Source organism: Gorilla gorilla, chromosome 7 (genome assembly GCF_029281585.2).
Source record: "Gorilla gorilla gorilla isolate KB3781 chromosome 7, NHGRI_mGorGor1-v2.1_pri, whole genome shotgun sequence".
NCBI classification, from domain to species: domain Eukaryota; kingdom Metazoa; phylum Chordata; class Mammalia; order Primates; family Hominidae; genus Gorilla; species Gorilla gorilla.
In genome coordinates, this window is record NC_073231.2 from 16,220,213 (window position 1) to 16,239,752 (window position 19,540).

A 19,540-nucleotide genomic window follows, 5' to 3' on the forward strand; every position below is an offset into this window, starting at 1 on the left:
GTTACCTGGGTGGTAATTACTCAAATGCTGTTATATTTTAAGTCATGATTTTGATTAATGATTCATTACTATTAATATCTGAATGGTGGAATAGGCTTGTTTTTGTTTTTTTTTCTTTTATAGAGAAGATAAAAATATATAGAAATAAGTTACCAATATAGTCCAAAATTTCCATCACTTTTATAAAAGATCCACATTCCAAGTTTAAATAATTACAAATACAACTATAAGAAATTGCTATTGAACTAGAGTATAAAAAATACCCAGAGTATGTAGATGAGCGAATAAATCTTCATTTAGGGTTGAGGTAGAGCAGCTGTCTACCTCCTTTCTTGACTGTCTATGTTCTTCCAACATCCAATTATCAGAATATGATGCAGTAAATGATTAAAGAAATTTATCTTGGGCCAGTTGTCACCTATCTCCGCAGTGTTCCCCTGTGCTCTTGGAATTGGAAGACTTCCTAATTCCTTAAATTGAAAGGATGTGAACGATGCTCCTGCTCTCCCTGACCAGCACCTCATGCTTTGCAGTGGAGAATCTGTCCTGAGACCCAAAAGATAGTGGCCTCCGCATTGTGCTGCCAGGGCAGCTGCTGTGTGCACCTGTCCGCAGCTGCAAACCTTCCGTCCTCTGTTGGTGCTTCAGCGGATGCCCACGTCTCTATTGTCATTGCTGTCTCTTTCTCCATTTGCTTCCAGCTTTCTCCAGGTAGAGAATAAGTATTTTTATTTACACAAATGACCTAAGTTGTTTTCTCTGTCTGGATTAAAATATACATGCAAATGAGACATATGAGATAAGCACTATCTTTTCCAGACATCACTGATGTTATATTGGATGTTATGTGAATATAAAACTCTTCAACCAAAGCCTTCATCACTTTAGTTAAGTCCAGAGCAGCCTGTCTGGGTTACATGCATGCCTGAGCTAATGCAGCCAAGTAAGAAACACACACTTGGTTAAAATGCTTAAAAAGATGAAGGAGAAGGGAAGACAAGTCCTCTGCTTGGATATTACTGGAGGAGAAAACTCAGACTCAAACACAGATTTTTTTTCTTTTTTAAAAGAATTGAATTGGACCCAGTGACATCAACAGGAGGTGTCTGGGGGTAAAGAGAATGGAAAGGGGAGAGAAAAATCAAGACAACTCAAATAAGTTAAAATACAAAGGAGGGGGTTCCAAAGTGAGGAAGGAGAAGTGGAGGGGACCAAGAAACAGGGAGAGAGACTCAGAGAGGAGAAGAAAAAGAAAAGAACATTTTGAGCAGCCTTGGAACTCTCTGTATAACTTCAGGAAGGGACAGTTTGTAAAACCAGGTCCTACCTGTTATGTTGTGTGTCTTATGCATGATTTTTTAACACGAAAATAAAAACGCTCAGCCAACAGGATAGAATCGACTTGGCAGTTTATTTATGCCCCTGTTCTCATGAACATCGGGGGCTTTTGAGAAGTGTTTGAGGACATTGGCAACTTTATGATAGTTATGTTTGTTCTGCCCCTCCATGCCTTTCATCTTTCTGTTTCTCTCTGTTCTTCCTTATTCACCAAACCCACCCAAGGCATTCAGGCGTATTATTTACTTCCTGAAATATGTGGCTCAAGTGTTTGTTCCACCAGCAGTGGGATAGTAGCATGTCCACATTGTCCTTTGAGAATGAGAAGTCATCCTGGAGCACAGCTCTTCCCACGCTCCGGGCCCACACACCCAGCCCCACTCCATCAAAGGAGCCCCGCTGCCTGCCCACCCACCCTGGGTGCTTTCTGGCTTGCAGTGCTCTTGGCAGACATGAGGCAACGATTGCTCCCGTCCGTCACCAGCCTTCTCCTTGTGGCCCTGCTGTTTCCAGGTAAAATGGAAAGGTGACCCGGGTCTGGGTGCCAGAATCTCTCTGCAATGGTCATCTGAGGTATGGGATTCCAGGCTGGACAGGGAGAGATGAAGTCCTTGGAGCATGTATTCCTGTTGGAGCTTTGGGTACGAGTCTCTGAACTGGGTTCATAAATGGCACTCTGAATTGGCTGATGGCACTTGCTTCCCAGGGAAGAGTGTCCCTCCCCGACTCCATTTTCTTATCTTTTTAACATTCCCCTTTCCCTTACAGAGAAGAACATTACATTTTAAGGAATCTTAACAACTGCATTAGTGACACTTGAAATAAATTCTCTGGCTGTGCTGGCTTTGAGGAGGTGCTCAGACTCACCGTTCATGTCATACATTTCTTACACTTCATTCACCTTCTCTCTCTACACACAGGTGCATACAACGCATGTGCACAAATGTGCGCACACATGGAACACTAGCACCCCTCCCAAATCCCCCACCCAATCACCCGTGCTCACTCACCTGGTAGAGTGTAGGTGCCTCATGCTGACGGGTCTGCCAGGCAGAGGCCTCAGAGCATCCTCAGCCGTGTGTTTCCACTTGCACAGGATCGTCTCAAGCCAGACATGTGAACCACTCAGCCACTGAGGCTCTCGGAGAACTCAGGGAAAGAGCCCCTGGGCAAGGCACAAACGGGTTTCAGCTGCTACGCCACGCAGTGAAACGGGACCTCTTACCAGCGCGCACCCCACCTTACCAAGGTGAGTCAGGGACCAACACGTGCAACAAGTGTATCCACTGGGGAGACGTAGAGGGAACAAATAGACGGGAAGATGTCTGTGCTGGTCGGGGTGGGTGAGCAGTCATTGTTTGGGGAAGACATGGTGCGGCTGCATTGGGCTGCCCTGCCTGTCAGGGAGGCCACGGGGTCTCACAGCTTCCCCTGGGGCTGGATCATTGAGGGCCTTGTGGAACGTGGGAGTATTGAGGGGCCAAAAGGCAGTTTATCTGAAGCCACGTCTGTAATTGCTGACTTCCTCCAAGAACAGGAGCCAGAGGAGACACTGGTGGAAACATGGCCTCCTGCCAGGTTGCAGCCCCATGCCCTTAGCTTTGGAGGTCGTTCCCGTTCAAGGAATTTAATGAATACCTACTAAGTTTCAGGTGTCCATTGAGGTCTGGGAAATGCTTCCTGAGGATGGGGGCAGAGAATAGACTGTATTGTCAGTCTACTCAGGCAAGGAGGTAGCAGGAAATGGCAAGGGACAATTGAGCCCACAGCCACTCTTCTGGACTCTTCCAGAAGGGCCAGGCTTCTGGTCAGCCCCCAAACCCCTGGGCAGGACCAGCTTCAAATCCAAAAGGGCCTGGAAGAGCCTGTAGTTTCCAAGATGCTTCTTTAATGCCAAGCTGATTGCTGATCCTAAGACAGAGAGAACTAGGTTAGCAGATCAGCGGGCAAGAGCAAGAAAGACAGGAGGGTGTTGGCAAATTGCTGTGACATCCAGCAAATAAAGTCCTGCTGAATTTGATGCCTGCAGCATCCTACCCAACCTCCCATCCCTTTGTAATTGGCCCTTAGTTCCAAAGGACTCATTCATGTGGATCTCCTCCCAAGGGAAGGGAAAAAGAAAACTCAATTATTACACAACAAATATAAATAGGTGCAATAGTAGGCGTGTGTTATTTAGTCTAACAGTATTCCTATGAGACAGGATTATTCCTTCCTTTGGTTAAAGGAGATTTAGCGGGGCAGAGCTATATATCTGGAGTTGATGTTTTAGTTTGGAACTTGAAGCTATTAACTATGGAAAGCTGTTTCATATCCATGCCACCCCCACCCTGTCCCTCACGGCTCAAATGACCACTGTTTGATTCTGGAGATGGTCTTAAGAAGCTAATGTTGGATTTTTTCTTTTTTTAATGCAGAACCTGCATCAGATTTAAAAGTTGTTGACTGCAGGAGAAGTGAAGGCTTCTGCCAAGAATACTGTAATTATATGGAAACACAAGTAGGCTACTGCTCTAAAAAGAAAGACGCCTGCTGTTTACATTAAAACTGATGTTGCTGATATAGGAACAAAGCTCTGCCACTTACCTGTTCTCTGGGGCCACGTTGTCCAATCAGGTGCAGGTTTTTTGCGGAAGTGTCTGAGCAGCAGGGAGCGGAGATATTGCCACTTGTGCCAGACAGTTCAAATATTTTATTGTGGCAAGATAAATGACAAAAACGCTACCTGTGATCTTACAGAAGATGACTTAGCTTGACATGAACAGAATTCTCAAAATCACACAATTTGTGCTAGTAAATGTGGATATCATAAACTTTTATTAGAAAGAATTCAAATAATTTGTTCTTTTATTTAAAAACTATTTTTTGAATACCTACTTCTATTCTAGGTACTGTGCAATGGAGTCCATTCTATTCTAAGTACTGTGAAATGTAGTTGAGGTGTTAGGTGTGTGTTCAAACCCATTCTCCATCAGCCCCATCATCTCCTACATGCAGGCCAGTTCGAAGCCCTGTTCTCTAGCAGCAGCTGAGAGAGTGTGCAGGCAAATGCCTTCTGGGGAGATACTGAGAGCTGGGAGTTACTGCCTGTTCTCTTTGTGCTAAACCTGGAAGAATACCCTCTGGAAGTCCTCTTGTGCCCCTTTAAAACTACCCATTTGTTCTCTGTGGCCTTAGAAGACACAAAATGCAGAGCCCCATTTATGACCCGATGGCGCTGTGCAATTCCAGGCTTTTTGTGTCCTGAACAAAGAACTGGATGTGATACTCAGACAGCAAAGCAAGCAGCAAAAGTGTGTGAAGCGCAGTATTGCATTCCCGGAGAGGGGAGAATGGGCTGACTTCTGCCAAATGAGATTAGCATGGCTTCGGTGTGCCTTGGGTCTTTTTATGTGTTTTTTTTTCCTTCTCTTCGCAAGGCTGCTTGATCTTTTGCCGGTGCCTGCCTTTTGGTTGATAGGTGTGTTGCTTAGTTACTTTAGCCTCTGCGGGCATGTGCATTGTCTCCATCCCATAATTTTAAGTACATGCATGATAGGTAGTCCATATGCATGAGCTTTAATGAGCTGATTATCATACAGCATCCTGTTAAGGATACTTTTTCTCTTTAATGCGCATGCCTATCTCTGAAGAGCTGCCCCGTCCTGGTTTGATCTGGATCTTGCTGGCCATGGGGTCCTTGCTCTCTTCTTTATCTCACTTTTTCTTTTGGCTGCTTCACTTCTGCCTTTTATCTTGCTTCTTGCTCACCCACCCCTTCACCTTGCTTCTGTTTCTGCTTTTATTCACTCTATCCTTTATCCAACTTCCAATTTCGTCTGCAATTCTCCTGCCTCACATTAACTTCTAGAGATAAGTGATTTAGGAGCCAGTCCCCCAGGTGGCAGCTATAAAACTGTGCTTGATGTATTCTCCTTCAAGGGAGAAGCTGGAGACCTGGATTTCTTGCTGGAGCTAGTCGAGAGGAGCAGGCGCAGTGCCTACCTATACCTCTGTTCAGGCTCCCACAGGTCTACTGTTCACCCTGCCCCTTTGGCTCCCAGATACAGACCCAGAAGTCAACCCTCAGGCAGCAGATGGGAAAATGGGTAGATAAACCCCTTGCAGGTAGAAACCGGGAGGTGGGCATTTACCTGCCTGCTCTGGCCTGAGCCCAGGGAGAGAGCTGCCAAAAGTGCTTGTGAATCTGTGTCCAACCATCTCTTTGGTGTCTGTGGTTTAGGGAGACCTGCAGATGCCCAGCTCTATCAACCCTGAGCTGGGTGATTTAGGAGCCAAATCCCTGGGTGGGAAGCATAAAGGTCAGGGTACTATATGTGTGGTCCAAACCCTTCACTCCTCAGGGAGAAGCTAGGAGTTGGGACTTCCTTACCAATTAATTGTAAGGTGTTATGCCTGGGATAGGGATTGTGCGGGGAGTGTGTCTCAGCTCTTCCCGCCTGTTTTCACATGAATATTTTCTCAGTTGCTTGATGTGTAGTAGTCTTTCAATTAGTCTATGGTTTTCTCTCAGAAAGAACCGATCTGTGTGTTGATATTTCTTTGGCATATCCGTGGAAGGAAGGAAAGGCTGGAGCCTCTTATTCCACCATCTTGCAGATATCAGTCTGGCACACCCTTGATTACTGTGTAGTTGAGCATTTTTTCGTTTGTTTATTGATCATTTTTTCTCCTCTGTAAAATTTAATAGTTTTACTGGGTTACTACTTTATTCTCTTTTTTTTTTTTTTTGAGACAGAGTTTCACCCTTGTTGCTCAGGCCGGAGTGCAATGGTGCGATTTTGGCTCACCACAACCTCCACCTCCCGGGTTCAAGCAATTCTCCCAGGTTCAAGCAATTCTCCTGCCTCAGCCTTCATAAGTAGCTGGGATTACAAGTGTCCACCACCATGCCCGGCTAAGTTTGTATTTTTAGTAGAGACGGGGTTTCTCCATGTTGACCAGGCTGGTCTCGAACCCCCTGCCTCAGGTGATCTGTCCGCCTCGGCCTCCCAAAGTGCTGGGATTACAGGCGTGAGCCACCGCGCCTGGCCAGGTTACCGCTTTATTCTTATCCATGTACATGTGCTCCTTTTATATCTAACCTTACATATTCTTTCCTCCATCAATTGTCTTCCCTTTCTCTGGAATGCCTCCTGCTTAAACCCCAGTTATCCTTGAAATATCCTCTCATTATCTTTCAACCATAATTTTCATGCTTTTCCCTTTTGTTCTCTACTTTGCAGATATTTATTTTTATATCAGTTTCTCTTTCTGTAGAGCCCTTCTATTTTTTTTTTTTACTATTTTTGGATTTTGAAGTTCAGTTATTAGATTTTTAATTATTTTTAAATAGTCTTATATTTGCAAATAGTCTCTTTCTTTCTCAACGTGTGACTTTATCATGGGATCTAATTCTCATTTTGCTGACCACAGTTTCTCAAATCTCATTAGGCATAAATACATACTGATTGTTTTAAAACTGCATTTTTCCATTGAAATCGCACATATTCCAGTTCAGTTAAGTCTCTTCCAGTTTCTAAAAGTGCTGACTTCACTTCTGCTAGTTTTACACTGACCGCTAACATCTGCTTGTTCATGCAGACCAGCTGTGCAGGATTGCTTTGGTAGGGTAAGCAAGCGAGTGAGAGGTGGCAAAGAATGAATGTGAGTAGAATCTGCTGTTTGTCTTAAACTTTTCTGTAGGGTGTCTCTACTTAAAAGAAGTTTCATGGATATCTTTAATAAATAAATAGGGAAGAAATAATGATATTTGCCTAATCTGTCCATAAAATCTTCATCAGTGATAATTATTTTAGGCTCAAGTTAATTAATAATAAACTGCACATCACAAAACTTTGAGCTCACTATTCTCTTTGCAGCTTTCTTTAATCCCCATAAATTAAAACTTCCTGCAAATATTGTTATGTATTAGATTGCTACAAAAGTAATGGTGGTTTTTGCCATTGAAAATAACGGTCAAAACCGCAATTACTTTTGCACCAACCTAAATATAAGCATCTGGGTAAGAATCAGGATCCTGGGGCTCAGCATAGGAAAGAAACTAGGTACACAGAGCCCTTTACAGAAAGCCACCTTTCCAGGCTTTTTTTCTGAACAAAGATGTTCCTTAATCAACTTATATATGGGCACACTCACATGGGGCTGATACCCACGGATAATGAAGGTATATGAAACTAGTCCTCACATACAAAACCAGAAGCACTGGTAACTTAACCTCTTTGCAAAGCAATCTTAATATGTATGTAAGACATAAAATACTTGTTCTCATTGTTTCAGTTATTCTGCTCAGAAATTATCCTAGGAAATAAAAAAATACTTTGAGAAACCAAAAAAAAAACTCTAAAAAGTTCAAAATGGAGCACTATATTAGCAAACTACGATAAATCTACTCAGAGATATTACATATTCCTTAGGTATAATAAATATAACACAGTGAAAAACCATCAAAATGCATAACATTTTCAAAATACTTATATGTCCTAAAAATTATGATAACAATGTTCACATGTTTGATACAAAATTAACTGTGAAAAGTATGCTTAAAAACAATAAAGTTTCTAATGTTAAAATTGTCGGTGATTTTTAGATATTTGTACCTTTAAAAATACCATCAAGTTATTGCATTACTCTTAAATGTTAAATATACATTTGTAAGAACAAAATTAATGTGCCTAAAAATAAACATATATATGTATATACAAAGATATCACTTAATTATAAGCAAAGACATTCTGTTGTAGACTTAAGTTGCATCCAGAAACTCACGGAGTTAACATAAGAAAGCACTTCCTGGGCAGTAAGATGATAAGACTCCTTGTTTGCATAGTGGTGAGTAAAAAATAAATAAAAATTTTATAAAAAGATGATATGACATTTAAAGCACGTTACCCAGGGAGATTTTGGAGCCTACCTGGGATTCATAAAAAACAGGTAGAAACTGATTTTTTTTCCTCTCATTCTTTGGTATTATAATATTTGCAGTGCTGGGTTGGGGACAAGGGGAGGGAGAGCATTAGGACAAATACCTAATGCATGTGGGGCTTAGAATATAGATGACGGGTTGATAGGTGCAGCAAACCACCATGGCACATGCATATCTATGTAACAAACCTGCACGTTCTGCACATGTATCCCAGAACTTAAAGTAAAATAAAATAAAAATAAATAAAAATTACAGACATTAAAAAAAAATGTGCCATCCTTCTTGGAGACAACTGAATAAATATAATGGGTTCTCAAGGTCAGTCCTGAGCCAGCAATTCCATTAGTTATGCATTCTTTGTTCTCACAGCAGCTTTTTAGTACAGGCCCCTGAGCCCTGATGAGGTTTTATGGCCACCAGTTGTACGCAGTGGGAAGAGGTCCTTAGACAGGAGCTTGCTGGAGGCTGTCCCAGAACGCACTGCAGCACACCTGACTGCCTTGTATTCCACTCTGCACGCCCACCTTCCACGCAGCGTCCTTCCCTCTCCTGCACCCCAGCAGCTTTCCCCGGGATTTGATCCTTCTGACTCATCCATTGCTCAGAGAGTCCCCATCATCAGGAAGCCTGTCTTCTCTTCAATGCCTGAGGTCTGCGGGGCAAGGAACAGGTGGGCAGGCTCAGTCAATTCCACCCCATTGCACCTCGTGTGACATAAATAATGGGTGCTTCTAATCTTTTCTTCCTGTCCCTACATGTGGTGGTCACCGCAACCCTGCAGGCTTGACCTGCTCTCACCTGGCTTATTTTTACCTCTTTGGGTCATGGGAAATGACCTTCTGCACCCAGGGAATCTCCCTTAGTTGATAAGACCAAAATGGAAATAAATAATAAGACCAAAATGGAAAGTTAGTATGCCTTCATAAAGAGAGATTAAATTCATGAACACAAACCCTGCCTCTTTCTTGAAAGCCCAAAATACATAAATAAATAAAATCTCTGGAGCAAGAGGAGTAATATTAGCATTGTCCATGAGGATAAAAAAGTGGGGAGAACCCCCAGCTGACTTTTTCATCATCCCAAAAGGAGACACCAGTAAGCAGCCACTGGATTTGCCAGCTGTGCACATTTCATATATATGGAATCATACAATATGTGGTATTCTGTGCCTAGCTTATTTTACTTAATGTGAGATTTTCAAAGTTCCTCCATGTTGGAGAATGTGGCAGTACTTCTTTTCCTTTTGTGACCAAATAATATTGCATTGTATGGATGCGCCACACTTTGCTTATACATTCATCAACTGATGCACATTTGCATTGCTTCCACCGTTGACAGTTGTGACTAATTCTGCTATGAACACTACACTCATGTACAGGTTGCTGTTTGAACACCTATTTTCACCGCTTGTATGTATACACCTAGGAGTTGAATTGCTAGGCCATATTGGTAACTCATATTGTTTAACCTTCTGAGGAACTGCCAGACTTTTCCACAGCAGCTGCACCACTGTACATTCCCAGCAGCAACATATGAAGGTTACAATTTCTCCACATCCTCACCAACACTTGCTGTTTTCAGAAATTTTGTTTTGTTTTGTTTCATTTTGAGACAGAGTCTCGCTCTGGTGCCCAGGCTGGAGTGCAGTGGCCCGATCTCGGCTCACTGCAACTTCCGCCTCCCGGGTTCAAGCGATTCTCCTGCCTCAGCCTCCTGAGTAGCTGGGATTACAGGCACCCACCAGCATGCCTAGCTAATTGCCCGGCTAATTTTTGTATTTTTAGTAGAGATGGAGTTTCACCATATTGGCCAGGCTGGTCTCGAACTCCTGACCTTGTGATCCACCTGCCTTGGCCTCCCAAAGTGCTGGGATTACAGGTGTGAGCCACTGCTTCTGAAGTTTTGTTTTTTTTATGACTGTCCTAGTACATGTGAAGTGATATTTCATTGTGGTTTTGATTTGCATTTTTCTAATGACTAATGATATTGAGCATCTTTCGTGTGCTTGCTGGTCATTTGAATTTCTTCTTTGGAAAAATCTATTTAAGTCCTTTGTCCATTTTTAAGTGTGTTGTTTGTCTTTTTGTTGTTGAATTGTATCAATATTTTTTAAAATACAGAAACATTTTTTCTACTATCAAATGTTTGCAAACCCAAAGTTATCTTTCCTCTCTTCTCCTTACACTCTTCTTTTCCATTCATGAGTATGATGCACATCAGAATAATTAGCTTGTGTGTTGGGACAAATTGAACTCTATTTCCTTTCAACTCTGCAATTATATGAACCTATGAACCTATAACCAGATATTAACAAAATTAGCCAATAAGCTTGATTCTCTCATTTGATTTCTTTGAAATGATATGCCTTATTTTTCAGAATTATCCACGAAATACTTCCGTGGGGATTGCTTTCTGGGTCTGTGATTTGGAAATGGATTCAAGTCTGGAGGAGAAGGTACATGATAAAATTTAATACTATTAATTTATTTCTCCCCCAAATGAATTTATTTTCCAACATAGTTTATTGTTTCCAAACTATACAGAAATTTTCAAAACTATAATTTCACAATGATTTGATTAGTAACTGTACTGCTAGAAAAAATATGCCATCCACCTTTACCTTGGATCCTTTCCAAATAACGTGTAGTATAAATAGAAAGAATGAATGTAAAGTATAAAATATGCATTTTATTGTTTTATCTATAAGTCATCTTAGTGACTTTTAAAAAATGACTCAAATTTTTGAATATCCACACTCAGTGTTTTTATCAAACAATGGATCATGTATCGTACAGCCACTTGGTACATGCACAGGATACATTCAGAATTATCATTATTCCTTGGGACCCTTGAACTTAGGGTATCATCTTGGTGTGGAAGCCAATTTCCCTAAGGGGCAAATGAAACTGCTTTTTTTTCTTTCTTTTTTTTTTTTAATGAGAGATTTCAGAGATGTCTTCAGAACAAATGCTCCACAGAGAAAGAATTTCACATTTTAATCGATTTTTTAAAGTACTGAATTGGACCCTCACAAATATTCATAACTATTTTACAATTACTTAGTACATGGTTAACATTTAAGGTAACTTTTTTTTTCTCTTCTTTTTTGGCGGAGGGTCAAAAGCAGCTTGGAGTGCACAATTTTCCCTAAAGTCTTAACTTCAAAGGTGATTTTGCAAGGTACAGAAAGGTCTGTGAGTCAGAGAGTCCCTGCCAGGGCACATTGTCCTGCTTAATCTCTCCAGAGGTGGAAAGTTCAAAATGAACACCCAGCCCCTGCCTCTTTGAGATGCTCACACTGTTCACCCATGCAGAAAGTCCAAGGCCATTGCTTGATGTCTCTTTTTCAAAATCCACATCTAGGTAAGACTCATGGTGAGATATGGTTGTTGTAGACTGGTTAAATAATGCAGAAGACAGCTTGCAGAAAATATGATGTATCTAATTTGAAGAATAACAAAGCTCTGCAAGACATAACAAGTAATATAGGCAAGTCCAGAATGATATCCAGAGTCTGTTATTGCTTACATAATAATGGGGTATGGATTCATCTCTGCTTCCATACACATGGGACACTTCTGGAAGGATTAATAAGAAGCTAACAGCAATTGTTATGAAGCCCAGGGGGATAGGAGAGAAGACATCCTTCTCACTTGCCCCTTTTGCTTAAGAGAATTTTAAGGGAAATAAATCTATGTGATCCTGGGACTAAACTCAAACAGGGGCAAAATGTGCAGCTTTATCCACTGTGTGTTTTAATACCACACATTATATAAACCCACACACAAAAATATCGTGTCCTTGCAGATTCTGTTTTCACAACTCCCAGCACCCCAGAGCCCACAAAGCTCCCTCCAGCCCAGGATGACACAGACCTGTGGTTGCCGGGGACTCTCTGCATCCCTCACTAGACTGTCACCTCGGACAGCGGATAACTTCATCAAATGAGAGAAGAGCCTGTCCTCTTCCTCCAAAGTAGACAATATCCTGGCTCTTCATAAATAGATGAATTTTGCCAAATTTTTGGAATAATTTGGTATGTTGTCTCTGTTTTTTTTTTTCTTTCAGCATAGCGTTTGTGAGGTTCATCCACGTTGTTGTACACATCTTCTTGTTTTTCTATTATTTTTGTGGTGTGGAAATACATTGTGTTTTGTTGTTGTCATAATACACTATTTGGTTGCATTCTCTTGGCTGCAAGGAGCTGTGCTACAGTGAACGTTCGTGCACGTGTCTCCTAATGCACGTGGGCCTATGTTTCTGTTGGTAGATGGGAGTCATGTTGCTGGGAAATAAGCTAATTATCTGCTCAACTGTGGTGGACACCGCAGCTTTCTGAAGGCAGAAAATATATCTTTACACAACCATGTCTCTAGCACCTAGCACAGCGCTTGGCACTAAGTAGCCACACCTCAACGTTGGTTCACTTTCCTCTTCAATATCCGTATATGGAATTATTGGTTGATCCCTGCTTCTCTGAATATCCGGAAGCCAGTCTATTTTTAGGCAGAAAGGGAAGAGTAGTCAGTAACCTTCTGCCCACAACCTTACTCAGTAGAGCAGATAAATATGCTCGTGCTGATCAGTATTACCAAAAACCTATAAATGTCCCATTTTCTGCCTTCTCCGCTCCATTTCATTCCATCATTCATCATATTTGCTCTCCTTCATGGGAGGGCAGGGAGGTTCAACGGACCTTAAAACATGAAGGTCTTTTTTCTGTTTGCTATTCTCTTTTGTTTGGTCCAAACAAAGTCAGGTAAATGTCTCCTGGTTAGCCCTGGGGAAGGTCGTGCAGGAATTCCATCTATGTGTGTGTCTGTATGGACAGTGTGTAGGTGTGTCTGTATGTTGTTAGTGGGTGCAGGTGGGCCACTGTGGGGTGCAGGTGGGCCACTGTGGGGCTCATTCTTGGACAATTTTGATCTCCCCTGTGAAGTTTTTTAAAAGCTAAATAAGGGTTATAAAGGTCTTGACACAAGACAAAGGTGTATGCTTGCTCTGATACAAGTGGCAAGCACTCACTGCAGTATGAGAAAAGTTTTCAGAAGGAAGTTATAGTCATATGAATGTCAGAGCTGGAAGGGAATCAGAGATTGCCTATAGCAGCCCCATACTCTACAAAAAGAAAACCAAAGTCCAGAGAAAGTGTTAATTTACCACTGTGCAATGAATCTTTATGGTCATAGTAGGTCTTCAAACTTATAATATTCCCCCTGCTTGCACATAGAACACTTTTTACAGATGGGCAAGCTGAAGTCTAACCAGTTAAATGAGTTGTCTAAGGAGACATAATGAGATATTGGAAGAAGTAAGACCAGAATCCAGGTCTCCACGCTTCCAGGCTGGGGGCTCTTCTGTCTTGACTAAAGGTGGACCCCCCACCTTCTTCACTTTGCTGTCTCCTCCAAGCTGTGACAGGGCTGAGATGGTACAGAATCAGTGATTAGACCCCGTTTGGAGGTTGGATGTTGTGCAAGAGTGTTTTCCTAATCACGCAAGACCAACACTGTGGTGTTGTTGTTGTTGCTGCTGTTGTTGCTGCTGTTTAAAGTCATCGTGGCCAGGCGCGGTGGCTCACGCCTGTAATCCCAGCACTTTGGGAGGCCGAGGCGGGCGGATCACGAGGTCAGGAGATCGAAACCATCCTGGCTAACACAGTGAAACCCCGTCTCTACTAAAAAAATACAAAAAATTAGCCGGGCGTGGTGGCGGGCGCCTGTAGTCCCAGCTACTCGGGAGGCTGAGGCAGGAGAATGGCGTGAACCCGGGAGGCGCAGCTTGCAGTGAGCCGAGATTGCGCCACTGCACTCCAGCCTGGGCGACAGAGCGAGACTCCGTCTCAAAAAAAAAAAAAAAAAAAAAAAAAAGTCATCGTACTTGGCATTTGCAGATCTGACATGAGTAAGATCTTTCTTTCAACCATCTCTTGCCCAATGTCCTGTTGTTATAAAAATTTAGGTGGTCATTTGTGACTTACAAGCCCACAGGTCCTGGTGAGGAGAGAGATTTTATTTTCTCCTTTTCGTTGTAGGACATAAAACTAAAAATTGGGCCATAAGCTGAGAATGGGTTAATACCTCTAATTTCCTTAGAGACCAAGACCTGTCCCATTCTGGACCACTTCTGTTTTCCAAAACTCCCTTTGCTTCCTTCTAGTGCACATCTCTCACCAGGAGGCTCGAGGACCCTGATTTAAGATCTGCGTGGGCTTTTTAGGGCCTAGATGGACCAGGTGAGCATGCATAAAACACACCCTATCATCCTCCTGGCAACATTCCAGATATAAATTATTGTTCCTGTTTTAAAGCTAAGAAGCCAAAGTTCGGTTAAACTGGGGCTTGTCCAAAAATACTTAGCATTGTCAGAATATATAACCCTTGGCTGTGGGCTGGGGTCATCTTCTATTCTCTGCACTATGTGAGTTAAATGTCAACTCTCTTCTGTTGTATCCATAGGGGATGTTCCACCGGGAATTAGAAATACCACCTGCCGTATGCAGCAAGGGACCTGCAGACTTTTTTTCTGCCATTCTGGTGAGAAAAAGCGTGACATTTGCTCTGATCCCTGGAATAGGTGTTGCGTATCAAATACAGATGAAGAAGGAAAAGAGAAACCAGAGACGGATGGCAGATCTGAGATCTAAAATATAAGCTCCCGGAAGGCAGGGATCTTGAAGTATCCCAAGGGCTTAAAGGAATGTGTGGCTTATAGTAGGTGTTCAATAAATATTTGTTGAATGAATTTAGCACCAAAGGTGAAGAGCTGATAAAAGACTTTTTTTAACTTCCTTACTTCTCCATGCACTGCCTTTTCAAAGGGGTCTCAGAATTTTGTGATATTCCACTTTCCTTTCCTAGTCAAGGGAATATCTCTTAAGTATTTCGAGATGGGAACCGACTAGAAACCAAGCTCCAAACTGATTTTCAGAGAGACATAAGTGCAACCAATCTGCTGCTCTGTTTTCCATCTGATGACATCTTTCTTACCACACCGAGCACTAGCCTTCTCCTGCTTATTCACCCAGATGGTAATGCACCTTATCCCTTTTCCCTTTATGCCTCCTCAAGCAATAACACCAACAGGTCACATTTCAGTAGGATAGTATTGTTTTCAAGCATTTACTCTTAGGCTATTTCAATGTATTAATACAACAAGCTGATAGTGTGTATAATAGGGGGTAAGCGGGTCCATTTTAGGAATGAAAGAAAAATGAAAATCATCAGGTGAAGCACATTTCCCCCAGGCTAGCAATTCATAAATGGCATTCTCAGTATGCCTATCAGCCAGCATTCATTCTTCTATGATCCTTCTAAAAAACATATTTCTGTGCAATTGGAGCAAGGGAGGGCCCCTGTTCATGGAGATTCCTGAATGCTTAGCTGCCTTTTGCCTTTCTCTGGATCCTGCTTGAATTTGTTGAATACTAATTCCAATAGTAGTGAACACCAATTACAAGTAAGGAATTTAAAAAATAATAAAAACAAACGTGCTGAGAGATAGAGACCACATGCCAAGCTTTTTCCTGACTGACAGGTGGCTTGGGAAGATGCTCTGTGTTCCTGTTTCTGTCGCTGCCTGAGTCCAGTGTGCTCCTGAATGAGCTGAGGTGCTGTAAAGAGCCCCCTAGAATGTACACTTTGGGGCTACAGTCTCAATTCCCAGCTCAAGTTGCAATGAATATTTGGCATCATGTCTTTGGCCTCTCACAGCCTCTTCTAAACTCACTCTTGTTTTTTTTCTTTTCTAAATGCAATCAGACAGACCTCTGGAAGTGCACAGAGTAAGTCTCTCTTAGGCACAGGCACCTCTGCAGGGCTCTCTGTCATGCCTCTAGAGGGGAGAGCCATTGTTCCATCCCTGAAGGGAATGACTTCCTGAAGGGCATTGGCCCCTGTTAGCCTTGGCTCAGAGTGAAACGCAGCAAACGTGCATGCCTCAGAACTGGCAGAGACATTCTCAGCCAGGAGTGCCACCAACCCACACCAGCAGATCTGTGTACCAGAAACACAAAATAACATGAAGGGCCACTGGGGGGCTGGAGCCTGGTTCCATAAGGATGGGACTTCTGGGCAGGTGCCCTTAGACAGCAGCCCCTTCTTTTGGCCTCATGTTCCTCAGAAATGAAATGAAGGAGCTGGGCTCGATCTCAGACCCCATCAGAGCACAGCAGCCTGGGGGTGTGGAAGCAGAGCCTCACCCAAGGACCAAGGGGTCTCCACCAGGTGAGATGGGGAGGATGGGAATCCCGTCCCTCTCTGCCAGGGTGCTGCAGGTGAGAACCCCTAGGGAGCCCTCCGCAGAGTCCAGGGCCGGCCAGCAGGGCACTCGCGTGGGCCCTAGGCTGTATTATTTAATATTTTTAAGGTGGACCCTGGGCCTGGGCTGATCTAAATTGTGGAAAATGTTATCTCCCTCTTATGTAAAATTTCTCCAAAGGAACTGTTTGTCCACCTGTAAGGCATGGTAAAAAAACTGGTACCTATGGCATTGCCCAGCACAAAACAGGCTGTCTGGGAGTGTGTGCTGAGGCTTCCGGGAAGCAAACATGGAAGGGAAGGGAAGGGAAGGGGAGGGGAGGGGAAGGAAGGGGAGGGGAGGGAAGGCGGTGCAGGCTCCTGGAATCCTCAGTGGTGAGCTCCGGAGTTGCTCTGTTCCCTTTTTAATTTTTGTTTACTTTTTGGCTGTTTTTTCTTTTTCTTTTTTTCAATGTAAAGTGTCTCTGTAAGGCCTGAGAATGAATCTGACTGGATCAGCCCAGAGACCAAGTGAGAGCCCCCAAAACTGGGGCTTACTTTCTTGTTCCGCCCCTCTGGGATATTGGGCAGATCTCCATAGCATCCCTGTCCCCGTCTGTAAAGTGACAGGATTGTACTCAGTCCTAAAATGTCCTGGCGTGGTTCTAAGACAGAGTCCCCAAAACGCTCTTTTTCAAAGCCTGAGAGGCTTGGGTCAGGCGGGCATCCCGGCAATACCAACATCTACCACGCGGGGGCGCGCTGCCCTTCCAGTGCCTGCAGATGGGATTTTTTTTTTTTTTTTTTTTTTTTTTTGACCGCTTGTTCTGAAGCTGGGCACTGGGCTAAGGACGGGAGCAGCTGGGGTCACCGCAGGGGAGAGCCAGGGGGCCCAGGTTACCAACGCTTCTGGCCTGAATCTCATGGCACTGATTACAGTGCCTCATTCGTCTCTGCCCTGCACAGGGTACCATTCACGCCAGGGGTGCGGAAAAGAATTAAGTTCAGACTGAATCAGCAGGGATATTTATTGAGGCATTGTCAGGCATCTGCTCTTATTTGGGAACAGGGACAGGCCAGCAGCACAGACAACGCTGTGGATAAGGAGAGTAGAGCCTTCCTCTTCCTGCCTCCTGTCTTCTGGAGTTGTGACTGCAGGGTGGCCCAGGTGGATTGGCCTCAGAGGCCAGGAGGCAGCTCTCTGCAGCAGAAGAGCAGGAGCCTCACCCACGGTCTGTGGCTCTGACTAAGCCTGGGCTGCCTCTCGGCTGTGCTCCGTGGACTGGCTCCCCAGGGATCCATGTGAGAGACCGGAGTATGATCCTCACTGCGAGGACAAATAAAAGTAGTGATTATGTCCACCCCATCCTGCCCTCCGTCCAGATCTGTTTTCAACTTGAGGATTCACCTGCCTTGTCCTTGCTAAGACACCTTCAGCCTGTGGTCAGGGGAAGCTGGGAAGAGGTTCTGGGAGACCCAGGACATTGCCAGTTGCTTCTCTGGCTGGCACTCAGAGGTGCGTAAACCCTCTGCCAACCCCAAGAGGGGCAGGAGGGTGCCTGGTGGTGGGCCGGAGCTCCAGCCAGCCAGCAGGGGCAGAAGGACTAGGCCTGGTCCAAAGGGGGCCCAGGATGTTTTTCTTGGCAAATCCTCATACTTTTCACATAGCTCTTTCTTCTGAGATAAGTATGATAATCTCCACTGTATCTCTAAGGAATCAGCTTCCTGATATGACACAGTAATGAGGAATGACAGGGCTGTTCCCTCCTAGTACTCAAATTGGCTCGAATTTCACCCCCACTCTGAAGCTTTCCTGGCCCTCTCCCCGCATTCCTACCTGGCATTATCAATTGCTCTATGTCTCTGCCCCTCAGACACTTCGGCGCATCCTATCATAGGGTCTTGTCACTCTGTTGCCATCATTTCTTTACATATTTATTGTCCTCCCACTAGACCTTGAGCTGCTCAAGGACAGGGCCTGGTACATAAATACTCATGTTTACATCTTTAGTAACCAGTGAAGAACAATAAACATGAAATAGAGGAAGGAATGAGTGAATTAACCTAAGCCTCAAACACTGGTCTTCTTCAGTGCACCACTACTGTCCTTTTTAATCCAAGCACTGGGGCAGATTTCACCAGGGGATGCTGGGAAATCCCACTGTGATCGCGGCCACATCCTAGTCACAGCCTGAAGCCCGCATCCTTGTCTTATCTCTCACAATCCCCTGGTTTCACCGCCTTCTTCCTCTCCTCATTCCAGCCACTCCCCGTCCCATTGGGATACTCGTCTCTACAATCCGGTCAGAAGGTGGGGCGAAGACTTTATTAGCTCTCCTTTATTATAGGGCCTCACAACAGAACTTGTAACCCCTTCATTTTCAGGGCCTTAACACTTACCCCACGGGAGGTGGCAGAGCTAACAGGGAGGCTCGACGTGTTGGGGCTGGAGAAGTGAAGAGTCCCCTGGCCCCTGAGTCTCCACACTGAGCATCTGCCTCTGACAGCATGACATGTGCACCTTCTGTCCCTCCCTCATGGAATCATAGACAGAAAAGGGACCCAGGATGTCACTAAACTGAAGCCATGCCCCAGTGAGCCTCATGGCATCCTGGAAAAAGCCCTGAACTAGGAATGAAAATGCCTGCCTGCGTCCTTGTCCTATGTCTGCCGTCCTTGACCTCACTGAGCTTTGGCCCTTCCTTGATAATTTGAACACATGCTGTTTGCTCTTTGATTTTGAAAACAAAGGATACGTGAAATTCCTTATGAACCGTACAGTATTGGGACTGTACAGGTGATTCATTTTATTAACTAATAATTGAATCTTCTTGATTCAAATAAGATACAGCAAATGTGATTTGAGATAGTTGTCAACCTGGAAAGAGTACATATTGCATTTTAACATCATACAGGTGGAGTAATTTAGTGACTAAAATACACACATGCAAATACATGTATAATTTACACATAGTGTCTCACTATGCAATTATAGCCAGAATGGATTTTTTTTTTTTTTTTTTTTTAGACTGAGTCTCAC

The 19,540-nt window shown here is 43.7% G+C and overlaps 1 protein-coding gene across 10 annotated transcripts; it reads left to right on the forward strand.

The window, feature by feature from the left end:
- The first annotated feature begins 1,751 nt into the window (after positions 1-1,751).
- LOC101128496 (sperm-associated antigen 11B-like) lies at positions 1,752-17,866 on the forward strand. Of its 10 annotated transcripts, none has more exons than XM_063708981.1 (7): positions 1,791-1,851; positions 2,435-2,587; positions 3,756-3,838; position 5,645; positions 8,063-8,169; positions 10,641-10,718; positions 14,722-14,916. In XM_063708981.1, the coding sequence occupies exons 1-7, from the start codon at positions 1,791-1,793 to the stop codon at positions 14,914-14,916; spliced, it is 678 nt and encodes a 225-aa protein (XP_063565051.1). The 10 variants fall into 10 exon arrangements, with proteins under 10 accessions (XP_063565056.1, XP_063565058.1, XP_063565054.1 ...); XM_063708982.1 differs by lacking the exon at positions 14,722-14,916 and adding an exon at positions 14,423-14,482; XM_063708983.1 differs by lacking the exons at positions 10,641-10,718; positions 14,722-14,916 and adding an exon at positions 14,423-14,482.
- The last annotated feature ends 1,674 nt before the right edge of the window (positions 17,867-19,540 follow it).

Excerpts from the sequence above, each read along its gene's own strand:
- LOC101128496 (XM_063708981.1), top strand. The coding sequence starts at position 1,791 with ATGAGGCAACGATTGCTCCCGTCCGTCACCAGCCTTCTCCTTGTGGCC. Across the intron at positions 2,588-3,755 it reads GCGCACCCCACCTTACCAAG|AACCTGCATCAGATTTAAAA; the intron begins GTGAGTCAGGGA and ends TTTTTAATGCAG. Across the intron at positions 8,170-10,640 it reads GACTCCTTGTTTGCATAGTG|AATTATCCACGAAATACTTC; the intron begins GTGAGTAAAAAA and ends CTTATTTTTCAG.